The 13,953-nt window shown below is 54.7% G+C and overlaps 4 protein-coding genes across 4 annotated transcripts; 1 reads left to right on the plus strand and 3 right to left on the minus strand.

Annotated features, from left to right (window-relative positions):
- Positions 1–300: 300 nt before the first annotated feature.
- Positions 301–3,805, minus strand: EFR3 (plasma membrane localization protein; the record flags this gene model as incomplete). The annotated part of the gene is made up of 2 exons (XM_062942556.1): positions 3,529–3,805; positions 301–3,466 (listed from the first exon to the last, which is right to left on the minus strand). Exons 1-2 carry the CDS (start codon positions 3,741–3,743, stop codon positions 301–303), a joined length of 3,381 nt encoding a protein of 1,126 aa, XP_062805652.1. The 5' UTR covers positions 3,744–3,805.
- A 665-nt stretch (positions 3,806–4,470) lies between these two features.
- On the plus strand, positions 4,471–7,896 carry QC764_113010 (uncharacterized protein). The gene is made up of 5 exons (XM_062942555.1): positions 4,471–6,319; positions 6,376–7,045; positions 7,068–7,222; positions 7,458–7,519; positions 7,582–7,896. Exons 1-5 carry the CDS (start codon positions 5,465–5,467, stop codon positions 7,685–7,687), a joined length of 1,848 nt encoding a protein of 615 aa, XP_062805653.1. The 5' UTR covers positions 4,471–5,464; the 3' UTR covers positions 7,688–7,896.
- Positions 7,897–8,013: 117 nt separating this feature from the next.
- QC764_113000 (uncharacterized protein) lies at positions 8,014–11,121 on the minus strand (the record flags this gene model as incomplete). The annotated part of the gene is made up of 1 exon (XM_062942554.1): positions 8,014–11,121. The coding sequence occupies one exon, from the start codon at positions 11,119–11,121 to the stop codon at positions 8,014–8,016; it is 3,108 nt and encodes a 1,035-aa protein (XP_062805654.1).
- Positions 11,122–11,514: 393 nt separating this feature from the next.
- PRB1 (proteinase B) lies at positions 11,515–13,946 on the minus strand. The gene is made up of 2 exons (XM_062942553.1): positions 13,188–13,946; positions 11,515–13,127 (listed from the first exon to the last, which is right to left on the minus strand). Exons 1-2 carry the CDS (start codon positions 13,557–13,559, stop codon positions 11,904–11,906), a joined length of 1,596 nt encoding a protein of 531 aa, XP_062805655.1. The 5' UTR covers positions 13,560–13,946; the 3' UTR covers positions 11,515–11,903.
- Between the last annotated feature and the right edge of the window lie 7 nt (positions 13,947–13,953).

A 13,953-nucleotide genomic window follows, 5' to 3' on the forward strand; every position in this document is an offset into this window, starting at 1 on the left:
AAGATGAATCTATGTACCACTGAAAAGGCTGACCAATGTACTAGAATAACGTTCGTCACCAGAAACTAAACAAACTTAGACTCCCCTCTCAAGGCCATTAACCCCCTTGAAATTCAGTAAACAATCAACTATCACCTCACCACCATTAATAAACAAAGAGTTGCCTCCACCCCGCCCAATACATGTTCTCATGTTTCCAAGCCGGTCCTTTTTTGGGAAAACAGAAAAGAATGTAGATGCTGTTGCTGCTTTCAAGCCCCCTCCATCATCCCCCCAGAAGCTGTGTTGAAACTCTGTGCTCTAGTAAGGAGGCTTCGTGATGCCCCCCAAATGCTGGTCTCCACCATGACTGTCAATCCCTTTCAATAACGCCTGGAGATCCATCACCGGCAGCTTATCCTCGGCCGACATCCAAGATGATGAGAGCGACCGATCCTGACCGCCACTTCGGCTCTTGAGGCTCCGCTTCGACGTTGATGGCCTCGGTAGAGTCGCAAAATCATGAGCCGATGTTTTATATACCCGAACTCCCGGCACACCCTCCGGAATCTTCGGTACCGGAGGTACTCTCCCGTCTTGATCCTCATTCTCCTCGTGCGTCGGGTGAGAGCTGAGAGGCCCCCCTGGAAGAGAAGACTTGCGCTCGTGGTAGGTGGGAACCTTGTCCAGCTCCAGACCAGCTCCCTCCGGCACTGTCTCCATCTCGCCAGCAACAGGAGGGTTGAACGAAAGCTCGCTCGGTGTCAGATCATAACTGACAAGGCTGTCGCTGCTTGAATCGTCATGCTGCGGCTGGAACCCTGCGCCATGCGAGGTAGATGGTGGCTGAAGATGGCCAGACAAGACAAGCTTGAGCTGCTCTACCGAGGTCACCTGCTCCTTACCATCAGTTGTGTTGGTCCGGGCTGGCGAGTGGCCACTACGCAAGCTCGACTTTCGTAGACCCGCAGGCGATGTGGAAGGACGGAGGTTCGTCTTGCTGCCGTGAGGAGACATGCGGTCTGGACGAAGACCGTTGCCGTTGATTGCAAGGCCTCCGCCAGTTCCATTACGGGTGCCAGTGGTTCGCGACCCGGCGAGAGAGGCGGATTTGCTAGTATTCTGAACAGCTGCCAAGACAATATCACGGCTCCACTCGTTATGCATTTGCTCGCGAACATGGTCTGGAACCCTGTTCTCCGTCTCGATGGTTGGGATCGCGTTCAGGTTAACACTCAGCATGGGGTGAGTAAAGCTCCTGCCGGGGCTAGCGGCCGGGCTCGTAGGCGGCGAGGTAGTCAACGTCTGATAGCCAGCGCACACCGCATCAACCAATGCGTCACGCTCATCAAAGGGAAGCAGCGCTTCGGATTCGATCTCCTTGAGCGGTAACCTTGGCTGCGGCCGGGCCATACCAGGTGTCCCCACCAGCTCCATCACAGGAACCGGAACGTTGATGCCTTCCACCCAGAAGTTCTTGCTGCGGCGGCGCACAATCTCGTTGTGGATAGCTCTCCCAACAGGCACGCCGTCGAACTCGAACTTCTCGGTCAAGATCCACAGATAGCCATGGACCAAGCTGCCGATGCGAACCTTTTGAATCGGCGTCTCGGCATCTTGGATATCCTCCTGGAGCCGGAAGATCATGGGCAGACCATATCTGACAGAATTGATGCCGAGTCGGTTGACCAACTTGGCGAGCAGAACATGAAGCAAAACCATGTCAGTCTCGTAGTCGACATACTGGACAGCATTGTCATATATGGCAAGATGGATGAGCTGCAGGAATTGTGACCGTGGCGTCTTGACCGGCTTCTCCCGAGCAGAAGCGCTCGAGACGGCCCTCCTCGCAAGCGATGCCGCCTGAGCATCCCTGTTCTTCACGGCCGATCTCGCCGTCTCATCGCGGACCTTCCCATCGGCGCTGGTGGTCTCTCGGTCAAGCCAGGTCACCAAAGCATCGGCATATGCCTTGCGCACGAGTCCATCCGGATCCCTCAGCAGCCATTGAGTGCCATCCCATGTGGAAACAGGCACGTGGTTTCTGGAAAGCCCGACATTGCCACTCATCTTGCTCCTCGGATTTGCCACCAGCAGAATAGACTTGATGGCTCTCAGAGCTGCTATCTTTGCAACGGTAAGAGCGAAGAGAGAGTCGATGTGCTGCTCGTCGGCAAGCGTGTTCGCCGATGACCCAGGGGTTCCGTCCGCCTTCTCGCCCTGTGGAGATCCAGAAATACTATTCGACCTCGCAGGCTTGAGTTTGGCAAGAATTGCAGCGATCATATCAGAGATCTGGTCCGCGTAGTAAACGTGCGTGGCCAAGTCTCCTATGCACTCTTGCAGTCGAAGAAGTAGGTTCTTGCGCTCGGCGGCCGCTCGATCAAGCTTCTCGGCAAACTCGAGAGTCGCTGGCGAACGCGGGTCTGGCATGCCGGGCTTGAGAGGCTCGCTTCTCATGCTGTTTGGGTCTCCTGGCATTTGAACGAGCCGTCGAATGTGAGCAATGAACTGAAGCAGAATATCCATAACACTAAGGCCGATCAGGTTGATGTCAGACCGCAGAAGTGCGCCGATGATGGCCGCCATCACGATATGCTGCTCCAGGGTTTCATCGGTCAGCGGATATGAAGCGAGTGTGTCCATTGCTGTTATCAGGATGGTGAATCGATCGGCCACCGGCGTCCAGCGAGCAGCCAGCAAGAAGATCTTGATGGCCCACCCGCTGTCCTTTCCGTGCATATCGGTCCTCACCACCGGCTCGCGTTGGCTCACTCGCTCCTCGATAAATTTCAACACAGCCAGAGTTGCTGCATGGATCTGGGGCCGGTTTGGGGCCACAAAGATCTCCTTGAGGCATTGCATGGCCAGGACACCAATATCCTCCTCTGCCAGCTTGTCCGCGTCGACAGCCGTCCCGGCAAGCGCAATAGGGTTTGGCTCCCCATCTGTCCCGGCTGTTTGCACTGTAGCGATACTCGTCCGCCTCCTTAGCAGTGGCGAGCCTCCTATCTTGTCGTCCATTTCTGCTCGCTGGTGCAGAATATCCAAAAAGTCTTCATTGTCCGTCCAGAGATTCTCCAATACCATGGGAATAGCCACGCTGTATTGCTGAGTAGTGACCGAGGACAGGGCCTCGGACGAGGCAACGCTCTTGATGGCTTCCAGACCCGAGTTCCTCCACCGCAGTGCCAATGGCTTACTAGGCTCGAGCTTGCCGGGGATCGCACGGGTTGAGGCCAAGGAGGCATATCGCTGAACTATAGACAGATATTGGCGGAGATAGGCCTGGTCACCCAGCAGCGAAGTTGGGTCGTGATGCTCGCAAAATGCCTCAAACGTGGGGAGGGACGACTCGACCATGGTGATATCATTGGACTTGAGGATTTGGTCGAGGATGTTGAGAACGCATGACGCAAACAGGGGAAGATCCTTGGGCGTCTTTTCGATCAAGGCCGTGAGGATGCCGAGCGTCACTTGGACATTTCTGTAAGCATTTTGTTAGCTTCCAACCCGTGTTTTCGAGCGACAGTGTTGTCCGAAACCCACCCTATCCTCAGCCGGTATACGTCGCTGGCTGTTTTCTTCTCCAGAAAGCTGCCAACTTTCTGGATCTTGGAGCGCCGTGATTGGGCATAGAATAGCAGGTAACTGAGCTCGCTCGAGTTGGGCTTGACGTCAACAGCTCCCTTGGCTGTTCGCGGGTAGCACTTCAAGACGAGGACCTGATGCTTCGGCCGACACTTTTGCTGGATGGTATTCATGTTGGGTGAGAAGGCGTCGAGAGATGCCTGCCGTCTCTCGAGTGCGGGTGCGGGTGCAGGAGGCTATCGTGGGATTACTTATGACGAAGTATCGAGTTTCCGTGTCCGAGGGGTCTGGCAAGTTCGGTTCGGTTCGTTTCGGGCGACGCGACAGCAAAACTTGATCCCAGCGGTCCTGAACTGATCAATGCAGCTTGCACAGTCAAGTCCAGTGAAGGACGCGTGTTTGTTTCCAGCTGCCAAATGTCATGGGCGCAATTTTACCTGAGGAGGCAGGCAGGATGGGGGTCGGGGGAGCTGACAGAGAGAGTGGAAGGGGGTGCCTGTGCGCCTGGGAATCAACGTGTCCAACCATGCAGTCAGAGGGCGTCAAAGGTCACTCCACTAAGAGATTGGGCCAAGGGGTACCTAAAATTTCCCAGCAGCCCAACCGAACCGTCAACCGACGAGCCGGGACAGCCCCTGTCAGACGGACGCGGCCAACAGCCTCGACAAGAGAACAAAGAAAGTCTACTGCGTATAAATAACCTTGCTGAGTTTTACCCTGGAGTGCTTGTTGATGAACTGGAACTGAGGGTGGATGATGGCGATCACGATAGCCGAATAATGATGATGTGGCTGATTGGGACGAGCCAATTTGGAGAATGCGCTCTTCTGTTCGTTTGTTATCAGCACCCGGCTGTGGGATGCTCAGACGGAGATTTTGCGTTCTTAGAACCTCCGAAATGCCGCTTGCTGGAAGAATACCACAATGCCAACGACTGCGCCCCAATTTGCACTCTCCTTCGGTGGAGATTCTGTTGTTGACGATATTGCAGCTATTCACTGTTGTTTGCAATCACCCGCCTGGTGGCATGTGTCCAATGCTGGGCCTCCAATGGCACTCCCCACGCCGACTCATGCCACAGCTGCATGACGGATGGTGCTCATCAGATGCCGCTAGCCACCCTGACAAGCACGACAAGTGACATAGCGCCAGCCAAGATGGTCTCGAATCTTGGGCGCGTGTGGCATCCCATCACGTGCTGTCCATCCCTCATGTCTCAGTGCGACAGTCGCTCTGTTGAGCTTCGAGTTTCACTCTTGCTTGTCCTCGTCCTCTGTGAAAGTCCACAGACTTGGTGTCAGTCCTCAGCAGTGTAGAGTTGTAACCACCTGGGCAGGATGCAAATAACAACAGCCTTTTCGCAACAATTGCTGATTCTACCTTATCCATTGAACTTGTTGGTGTCGGTGTCCCTCAGTACGCCGAAGAACTTCCTTCTACGGCTTCTAGTCCCCGTAGTGGGGGCCTGTCCCGCACCGTTCAGCCTTACGGGCAACGGAGCCAAGCATGGATGGCCCCACATTGTCTCCGGATGTCGACCAACGGGATGTTGTCGCGAGGAATACGATGGACATCTTCTCTGTGGTACATGAGGTGTAGTTAGGGTTGTTAAGGGCTCGCTGCCCATTCTGTGGACAAGCATCGTGTACCTCGAGGCTGTAGAAAAATACAGGGATGGAGGCATAATGTCGGTGTTGGATAGGATTTCCCTCCTTACGCGTCGTTTTTCTCTTGGGGACTTTGGATCTACTTGGATTCACACCCCAGCATAGCATCGCCCGTTCGCGGTCGGAGGGGACGGATATAAATCAAGTTGACCTGACTGCCTCAGAGAAATCAACAACCCAGACTGTATGCTCCCATCTCTCATCTCAGATTCTGCAGCACATTCGCCATGATATTCTCCCGAGGCTGGCTTCCGGGCCTCACTGCTTGCCTTCTATCATGTTCCCCTTTATTGACTTCGGCCTCCAGCTCCCACAAACAACAGTGCAAGGCCATCCCCGGCACGCCAGACTGGCCATCGCCAGCTTCTTGGAAGCGTCTCAATGAGTCACTCGCCGGACGACTGCTACAGCCTCCTCCTCCAGGAGCTGTCTGCCATCCCGGACAGCCGACCTACGACGCCGGAGAATGTCCCAACCTCCTTGCCGACTGGTCAAAACTCGACTACCACCATACCAACCCCGTCTCAACCTACTGGAACAACTGGAGCAATGATACCTGTCTTCCTTATCCGGGTTATCCATGCAGCGGTCAGGGATATCCTCTCTTCGTTATCAACGCGACCACGGCCCGGCATGTCCAACTAGGCGTTCGGTTTGCAAAGAAACACAACATTCGTCTCGTGGTCAAGAACACAGGTCATGATTTTATCGGCCGCTCCAGTGCCCCTAATTCGCTTTCGATTTGGGTTCATAGCCTGAAAGACTGGAAATACCATGGGGAAGGATTCCGTCCTAAGAGGTGCAAGACCACTCTCCCGGGGACATACCTGACAGCAGGTAGTGGCAGCCAAATGTGGGATATCTACACCCGCCTTGACAAGATGAACCAAACCATTGTTGGCGGCGGTGGCAAAACAGTTGCCCTCGGTGGTTACCTCACCGGCGGTGGGCACTCCTTACTCTCTCCCTACTACGGCATGGCAGCAGACCACGTTGTCGAAATCGAAGCCGTGACCCCATTAGGTGAAGTCATCACCGCCAACTCTTGCCAAAACCAAGACATTTTCTGGGCCATCCTCGGCGTAAGCCCCCCTTTCCCCCCTTAACCCACCTCAGCTGACCCATTCCCCCCCTCCAGGGCGGCGGCTCAACCTTTGCAATCCCTACCCTCTTCACCCTCAAAACCCACCCCACCCCCAGCCTCTCCCACCTCAACATCCTCATCATCACCCCCCTCCCCAACACCTCTTCCATCATCTTCCCCCTCCAAGCTTATATAACCTCACAATTCCCCTCTTTATCCACCTCCGGCCTCTCAGGCTACGCCTTCCTCCTCCCCCCCTCCACCCCCTTCCCTCTCTTCCCCAACATCACCAACGGCATAGGCGGATTCTTCATGTCCTGCGTCGTCCTCCAATCCTCCCCCTCCTCCTTCCCCCAAGACATACTCTCCCTCTGGGACCCCGTCCTATCCCACATCAACACCACCTTCCCCCTCTCCGCCAACAACTTCACCACCCTCACAATCCCCACCTCCTACCCTTCCTTCCTCGCCTACTTCGCCGCCCACCACGACACAACCCCCGCCGGCACAAACATCCTCCCCGGCGGACGCCTCCTCGACGCGCCCGCCCTAACGCGCAACCTAACCGCCCTCTCGGAAACATACTCCTCCCTCTCCCGAGGCCCCCAGCCGGCGAGCAGCATCATCGCCGCACATTTGGTCTCCGGACCAGGCGTGCACACCCACCCGAACCGGTTCAAAACCAGCCTTCTCCCCTCCTGGAGGACGAGCTATCTCCACGTTGGTGCGTTTTCCTTCCATCTCAGCAATCATCGGTGGCATTGCGCTGACAGGGGTAGTCTTCGGCGAGTCCTTCCCCCCCCTCAACGAAACCGCAAAATCCGAGGCCTATGCACGAGTGCTGGGAAAAGACGAAATCATCAAACAGCTCGCCCCGGATACGGGTGCGTACATGAACGAGGTTCGTCATCATAATCTTCTTCTACATATTCGACTCCCCCACCCAACCATTAGATTAGCTTTTACTTTCGGAGTGAGGGGATGGTGAGTTGAAAAAAAAAGAAAAAAAAGAATAAAGAAAAAAAAAAGGGTCACTTCTTGCCGAGCGAAAAAAACATACTTCAGGGGGCTTGTTCTTGGCATTCAGGGGTAATCACAACCAAAACACACTGACACCAAAAAAAAAAAAAATGCAGGCAAGCCCAATCGAAGAAAAAGGCTGGCAGCAAAGACTCTGGGGAGAAAACTACGACCGACTGTAAGGATTTTTTTAATAACCCCTCCCCAAAGTGCCCACAAATACTGACACAACATACCTAGCAAACGCATCAAGCGCACCGTCGATCCCACCGACGTCTTCTGGTGCACCCCCTGCGTAGGCAACGAGCGCTGGAAACAAGTTGGAGACCGTCTCTGCCGCGTTTAACGATAGTCACATACCTACATCTCATGTCTCAAGACGCGTGAAGTGCTCTTGGTAATGGTTATGATACAATTCCAACCGTATAATCTCTCTATCAGCCTACTGTGTTGTGGTAATAATCCCCCTTCACCAATAGAAAAAATCCCAACTCTACCTACACAGCCAGTTTCATTGTATCACTAGACGCGCTGTTTCCACCCGTAATATACTCGACCAAAAATGCCGTGGTCTCAGTCATTGATCCGTCCCTGTCCCACTCCCGCCGACAGCCTTCAGAAGCTGCTAAACAATACGTGATTAACCCTCTCCAATCGTTGATGCATCCCTCTTCATATAAATGCCCGAGTCCCGGCACTACTTGGCGTCCATTCTCTCAACTTCCCACTCGGGCGGTGACTAAGCCCTCGTCCATTATACCCCGACACAGGCCCAAACTGCTTCTGTACTGCTGCTGTCAAGCCCGGGCTCGAACTAATCGATGGCGCAGTCGTTGACCTTCCTGTGCCGGGACGTGAAATCTTCAACGGAGAAGGCCGCAATGCACTCCGAGCAGGGATGGGGGGGGGCCCACCGGGGCTGTCATTTTCCTGAAGCGTCCTACCCATGGCTGACGGTGGTGTAGTTCGCTTGACAGACCTCTGAGTAGGAAACAGTTTCAAAATGTTTGGCTCCACAGGCGCAAGTGGCGTCGTAGGAAGCGTTGGCTTTCGCGTAGGAAGCTCAAAATAGTCGGCGTCGTCATCATTGTAAAGTTGGGCGGCCTCCCGAATATGCCCCCGAGAAAAGTTCTTGGGCATGGTTGGCAAGGCAAACTCAACCTCTGCAGGCTTGATAGGGGTGGGCGATGATTCGAGTTTGGCTATGTTGGCTGATAACCACGTCTTCCAGTCCACCGAGCTGACCGATGAGCTCTCTCGATAGCCGGCGGGTTGGTACGTGACTGGGGGCTGTGGTAGATGACCACCCACAACCTTTGAATCTTGATCGCTAGTGCTGCCACCCAAGGTCGCATGGGCCGGGACTGTTTCCGCCTCGTCTGTTGAGTATATGCTCTCCGTATAATCCTCATCCTTCTCGGAACCCGAGTCGGTTCCCGATCGTCGGCCCTTCTCCTGTGGAGCACGTATCTGCGTGCAGTCGTCTGACTCCAGACTGTTAGAGATGTAGACAGGAACTGGTCGATTCCAAGCCCTCTGATCTTCCTGCATAGTCCGCTGAAGAGCTTGGCGGTAAGGACTGCCTGTTCTGAATAAATGAGAGTTGGGGCTTCCCAAAGGCCCCAAATCTCCCTTGGAACCACTTCCCTCTGCTGTCGAGTCCTCATGATATGTTGTCGGTGCAAACAATGGCAATCCGTCTTTTCCCGATGGCTCAGGAATTCCCGTCACAGACCCATCGCTGTCTGTGGAACCAAGGATTGATCTCCCAACGTGGAAGGCGGCGCAGATTCCCATGGCTTCTCTCCTAGCTTTGTCGACATACCCACGGTGAGAGCCGGCGATTCCTTGGATACCAAGCCTCTGTCTGTCGCCAGGATTGGTTTTTCGTGAGACACGGGTGGGAGTGTCAGGTAAATCATCCGGGGTGTTTGTGCTCTCCTTGTTTCCCCCAAGCTGTGATACTACTGGTGTTGACTCTGAATCCATGAGGGGAATAACTGGTGCAGTCTCCCGAAAATCCCAAGCTGCCCTAGGTTGCTGTTCGACTGCTTGTGTGACTTGCTCATTGAGAGTTTTCATTCGTTTCACCAAAGCTGAGTAGACGCGTTGGCTGTCGACAGTCACTGTGTCAGGTATGGCACTGATAGTGCTGCCGTTTGTCGGCTGTTCGAATAGGCGAGCATCCAACGCCTTTCTTCTGACAGAAGAGGAAGGGGCGTGCATGCCATTCTCCTTGATAACGGAAAGGCGCTGCCTCTCCCACTCCTTCCACTGCTGCTGTTGTTGACTTGTCAGTGTACTGGGGCCAGAGTGTACCCAGCTTGTCAGAGCAGACTCTTCCGAGACCTGGCGGTCTCTCTGACTTTCGCTCCTGAGACTTTCCAGGCTGCCCTTGTTGGAGTGATGAAGATTTGGCGGTACATTTTGGAGGGAAGGAATCTTGGACGGGACGTTGTGAATCGGTCTCCAGTCATAGTCGTTCTGGACATCATCTTCAGTGTTCAACGTATGGGTTATAGCGTTTCCGAAGCTCTCAATCACGTGTGTTTTTTGGGCTTCGATGTGCTGGCTCGGAATAGACGACGGTTCTTCCTCGGACCTGGATAGACTGAAAAAACTCTTGAGCTTGGTCCTGAAAGATTTGGAAACCTTCCTAGCTTTGTGTTTGAGGCCGTCTGGCTTCTCGACCAGAGCAGGCGGCGCGTTCTCTGGTGGCGGTGACTCTGAGCTGCTGCTGCGAAGCGACTTGCGCATCCCTGATCCGCCCCTTCGACTCCTTGACCCAAACAGTACTGCCGACTTGGGACCGGGAGGGTTATTGTTGCCATGCTCAGCTGCCTCAGACAACTCATCCTCTACATCAGAAGCTTCCATCACACATGCAACCCTTGTGCTGTTATCACGACGGCTGCTAGACCCAGACCGAAGAAGGTGCCGATTTCGAAGAAAGCTCATTGACTTTGGGGCTCGCAGCTGTGGAACGGACATTTCTACCTTTGGTTGCTTCGGCTCGGAGTGAAAGAGTCGGCGGGTTTGTGACCCGGGCAACGGCCGCGAGTTGAGAGACTTCCCATTCATGACTGGTGTGGGAGTGTCTTGATCCCGTCTGATACTTTGAGTCTCGGAGCTAAACATCGATCTAGACCTGCGAAGACGGCGATATGATGATGGAGCCGAGGCTTTGTCGTCTTCAGGGGTATAGCTTTCCTCCTCGGCTGCCATGACGTTCAGGTAGTCGGCTGCCATCACGGTCACGGGAACTGGAGGTGGTGCCCTGCGTGGTTGGTGAGATGACTGGCTCGGCAGTTGAATGTCGTTTCCGAGAATGTAGCTTTGGACGCTGTGGCCGCCACAATCATCGTGCATAGCAATGAAGTCTGAATTGTGGTCTCTCAAGGTGGTTCCAGCCTCGGCCCCGAGTGCGCCTGCCGATTTCTTCCCTTGCACAGAACATGGGCCCACGAAACGCACACTCTGCTGACGGCGAAGGCCTTGTTCGCCCTCACGGTTGAGTTGAGAGGAGCCAATGTCATCCCGGCCCTTGCTGTTGCGTTTGGATCCCTGGCGGATGGGTAGTGATTCGGGGGTTGGGGGAAAGAGGGACATCTCTGCGTTCGCTCGGTTTTGTGCCCGGGTGTAGGCTTGACAGGCAGCGATCTGGGCGTCCCGCTGGGCCAATGCAGGATCAATGTGTTCTAGTTGGACCCCACGTGTCGAAGAGGTAGACTTGCGGCGTTTGAGATCCGAGCTGGACTTGAGGCTACGTCGACGCAGCATCGGAGATGCTGGTGCCTGCCGTCCCGTGAAGGCGAGGAAGAGAGTGAAGATGGAAGAAGAATGGTTGAACAAGACTAAAACTGTGCAATGAATCCTATATCTGTCTGGCGGAAGATGAGATACTTGAGCGACTGTGGCTTCATACGAACAAGCTGTAGATGGGCAACAAGTCTTCGTACGATGTTGCGTTGTGCTATGGTGGGAGAAAAGGAACAGACGAGACAGCAGGGCAGCCGGCAACCACAGAAACAACGATGTCGTCGACGGGCACCTGCAGTCGGAACTCATTCCTGAGAATGGTACTTTCCTGTTCGGCTGTTTCCTTAATGGCCGGGAAGGTGCACCATGAGAACAGGGACCTATGTACCTGCCTCAAGGTTGGTGTCAGCGGATCGCACATCTCTCCAAGGGAAGGCGGGAACAGAGACAAATAAGAAATAGGAAGGCAAGTGTCACCAAGAAGGGGCAGATGCAGATGAGACGAAACACCATAATTATCTGAATAAAAGCTCAAGAATTGCAATCTCATAACGGGTGAGCATGATTACTACTCCTCAAATGCGAATCATCCCGACTTATCAATGCGGTCCTATGTGTCGTGTACAGTACATGATAAACTCCCGACGGCCGCAAAATGCTTGCCCATACCCTATACCAGAAAACCATCCCCCATCCCATGAACCATTGCAACCCAGAAAACAGAAACAAATAAATGATACGGAAACAGCTGTTCGCTACGACGCTGGCAGCAGATAAACAGACAAGATCGCCCTCGTCAATACTTAAGCGAGCTCCTCAAGGAACTCCTTGAGCTCCTCATCCACCATCTCGTGGATCTTCTTGGAGAACTTGTGGGCCTTCTCGGAGAGGGAAGAGACACCCTTCACGACCTGGCCCGAGATGACATCGTACTCGTTCTCGATAAGCTCCTCAAGCTTGGAGACATCAAAGTCAGCCTTGGTGCCCTTGGTCTTCTTGACCTTGTAGCCGCCAGCCTCGACGATGGCAGTATAGTTGTTGCAACCAGCACCGTTCCAGGCGAGGAGGTTGGGGGTGCCCTTGGGCATGTCGGTGAGGGCATCCTCAGTGGCGATCTTGAGAAGGTTGTCCTTGAGCTTCTCGGGGGTGATGGGAGCAAGAGAGTACTCAGAGTCGGTGGCGGGCTGAAGAGAAAGGTAGTAGGCCAAGAGACCAGCGATATGGGGAGAGGCCATGGAAGTGCCGGAGATGGTGTTGGTGGCGTATTTGCTGCCGATCCAGGTGGAAAGAATGCTGAGACCGGGGGCGAAGATATCAGTGCACTTGCCATAGTTGGAGAAGTAGGCACGGCTGTCATCAATGCCAGAGGCACCGACCGTGACGGCCTTGGCAGCAGCAGCTGGCGAGTAGTTGCAGGCATCAGCGTTGTCGTTGCCGGCGGCGACGGCGAAGTGAATGCCGACAGAGACGGCGGCGTTCACAGTGTCATCGAGAGTCTTGGTCTTGCCACCACCAAGAGACATGTTGGCGACGGAGCCCTTGAAGCCCTTGCGCTTGCCATCCTTGGCCTCCTTGACGGCCTGGATGTGAGACTTGGCAGCCCACTCCACACCGGCGACGACATCAGACATGGTGCCGGAGCCGTTAGAGCGAAGGACCTTGACGGCATAGACGTTGGCCTTCTTGGCGACACCATACTTCTTGCCGGCGATGGTGCCGGAGCAGTGAGTGCCGTGGCCATTGCCATCGACATCGGCATCGCCGGAGGGGATGGTCTTGCCCCACTTGGCACGGCCATCGAAATCGACGTGGTCGACGTTGGTGCCAGTGTCAATAACGTAGGCATCAACACCCTCACCACCCTCAGCGGCGTACAAGTACTTGTTGAAGGTGGAGAAGCCCAGAGTATCACGGTGAGAGATACGAGCCAGACCCCAAGGGGCGGCCTTCTCAATCTCGCTGTCGCACTTGGCATCCTCAATCACACGCATGGTGTGGACAATGCTGTCACGCTCGATGTACTCGACCTGTTTGCGAATCTGTTAGTGAATGTCGAGAGGAAATTGGAGCATGGGGGGAAAGCTTACATCAGGGTGCCTCCGGACCTTCTCGATGGTCTCCTCATCGAAGTGGCCAGCATAACCAAGGAACCCGGAGCCGACCTTGTAGGTGTGCTTCAAGCCGTGGAAGACATCGTCAACCAGAGGGAACTGACCACGCTTCTTGAGGTCTATCCGCTCGTTCTCACGAGTGGTGTGGAGCTCCTGGATCCAAGTGTGGTGATCCGACACCTTCTCCTCAGTTACGTGCTTCTTGAACTTGACAATGTAGGCATTTGGGATGACCTCGGCGTTGGCAGAGGAAAGAATGGGCGCAGCCTCGCCATGGATGGTTTCAATCGAAGCACTTGGCGCCGCGGCAGCAGCGGCCGCGAGCGAGAGAATGGCGTAGCCCTTCATGATTGCGGGCAATTGTGGGGGTGACAAAGTCGATGAACCTGCGACTTGAAAAGATGGGGGAAAAGGAAGAAGACCCAACTACGATGTCTTCGTCGATGGGCTGGGTGACTGTTGCGACGGTGATGGGAGATGGATGATGGAGGAGTGAGAGAGAGGAAGAGGGAGCGAGCTCGGCATGGAATGGATGGGGAGGCTGCGTCCTGATAAAGACGTGGGCGGCGGCTGCGTAAGACCAACGCCTGCGGTTGCCTCAGGGAAGCCCCCAGCTCGTTAGTACTCAGGCGGAGCGGTGCAGCAGGACCCGAGAGCCGGGGGGGTTGACTCTCCACCCTGAACCGAAAGCGGCTTAGCAAAAGGCGGAGCAGCCAATGGGATGACCGTTGCCCTCCCCTAC

The sequence above is a fragment of the Podospora pseudoanserina genome, chromosome 1 (genome assembly GCF_035222485.1).
Source record: "Podospora pseudoanserina strain CBS 124.78 chromosome 1, whole genome shotgun sequence".
Lineage (NCBI taxonomy): Eukaryota > Fungi > Ascomycota > Sordariomycetes > Sordariales > Podosporaceae > Podospora > Podospora pseudoanserina.

What these genes read in the sequence shown, in the direction of transcription:
- QC764_113010 (XM_062942555.1), top strand. Translation starts at nt 5,465, where the DNA reads ATGATATTCTCCCGAGGCTGGCTTCCGGGCCTCACTGCTTGCCTTCTA. An exon ending in TTTTCTGGGCCATCCTCGGC is followed by an intron (nt 6,320 to 6,375) that starts GTAAGCCCCCCT and finishes CCCCCCCTCCAG; the next exon opens with GGCGGCGGCTCAACCTTTGC. An exon ending in CGGGTGCGTACATGAACGAG is followed by an intron (nt 7,223 to 7,457) that starts GTTCGTCATCAT and finishes AAAAAAATGCAG; the next exon opens with GCAAGCCCAATCGAAGAAAA.
- PRB1 (XM_062942553.1), bottom strand. Translation starts at nt 13,559, where the DNA reads ATGAAGGGCTACGCCATTCTCTCGCTCGCGGCCGCTGCTGCCGCGGCG. An exon ending in AGGTCCGGAGGCACCCTGAT is followed by an intron (nt 13,128 to 13,187) that starts GTAAGCTTTCCC and finishes ATTCGCAAACAG; the next exon opens with GTCGAGTACATCGAGCGTGA.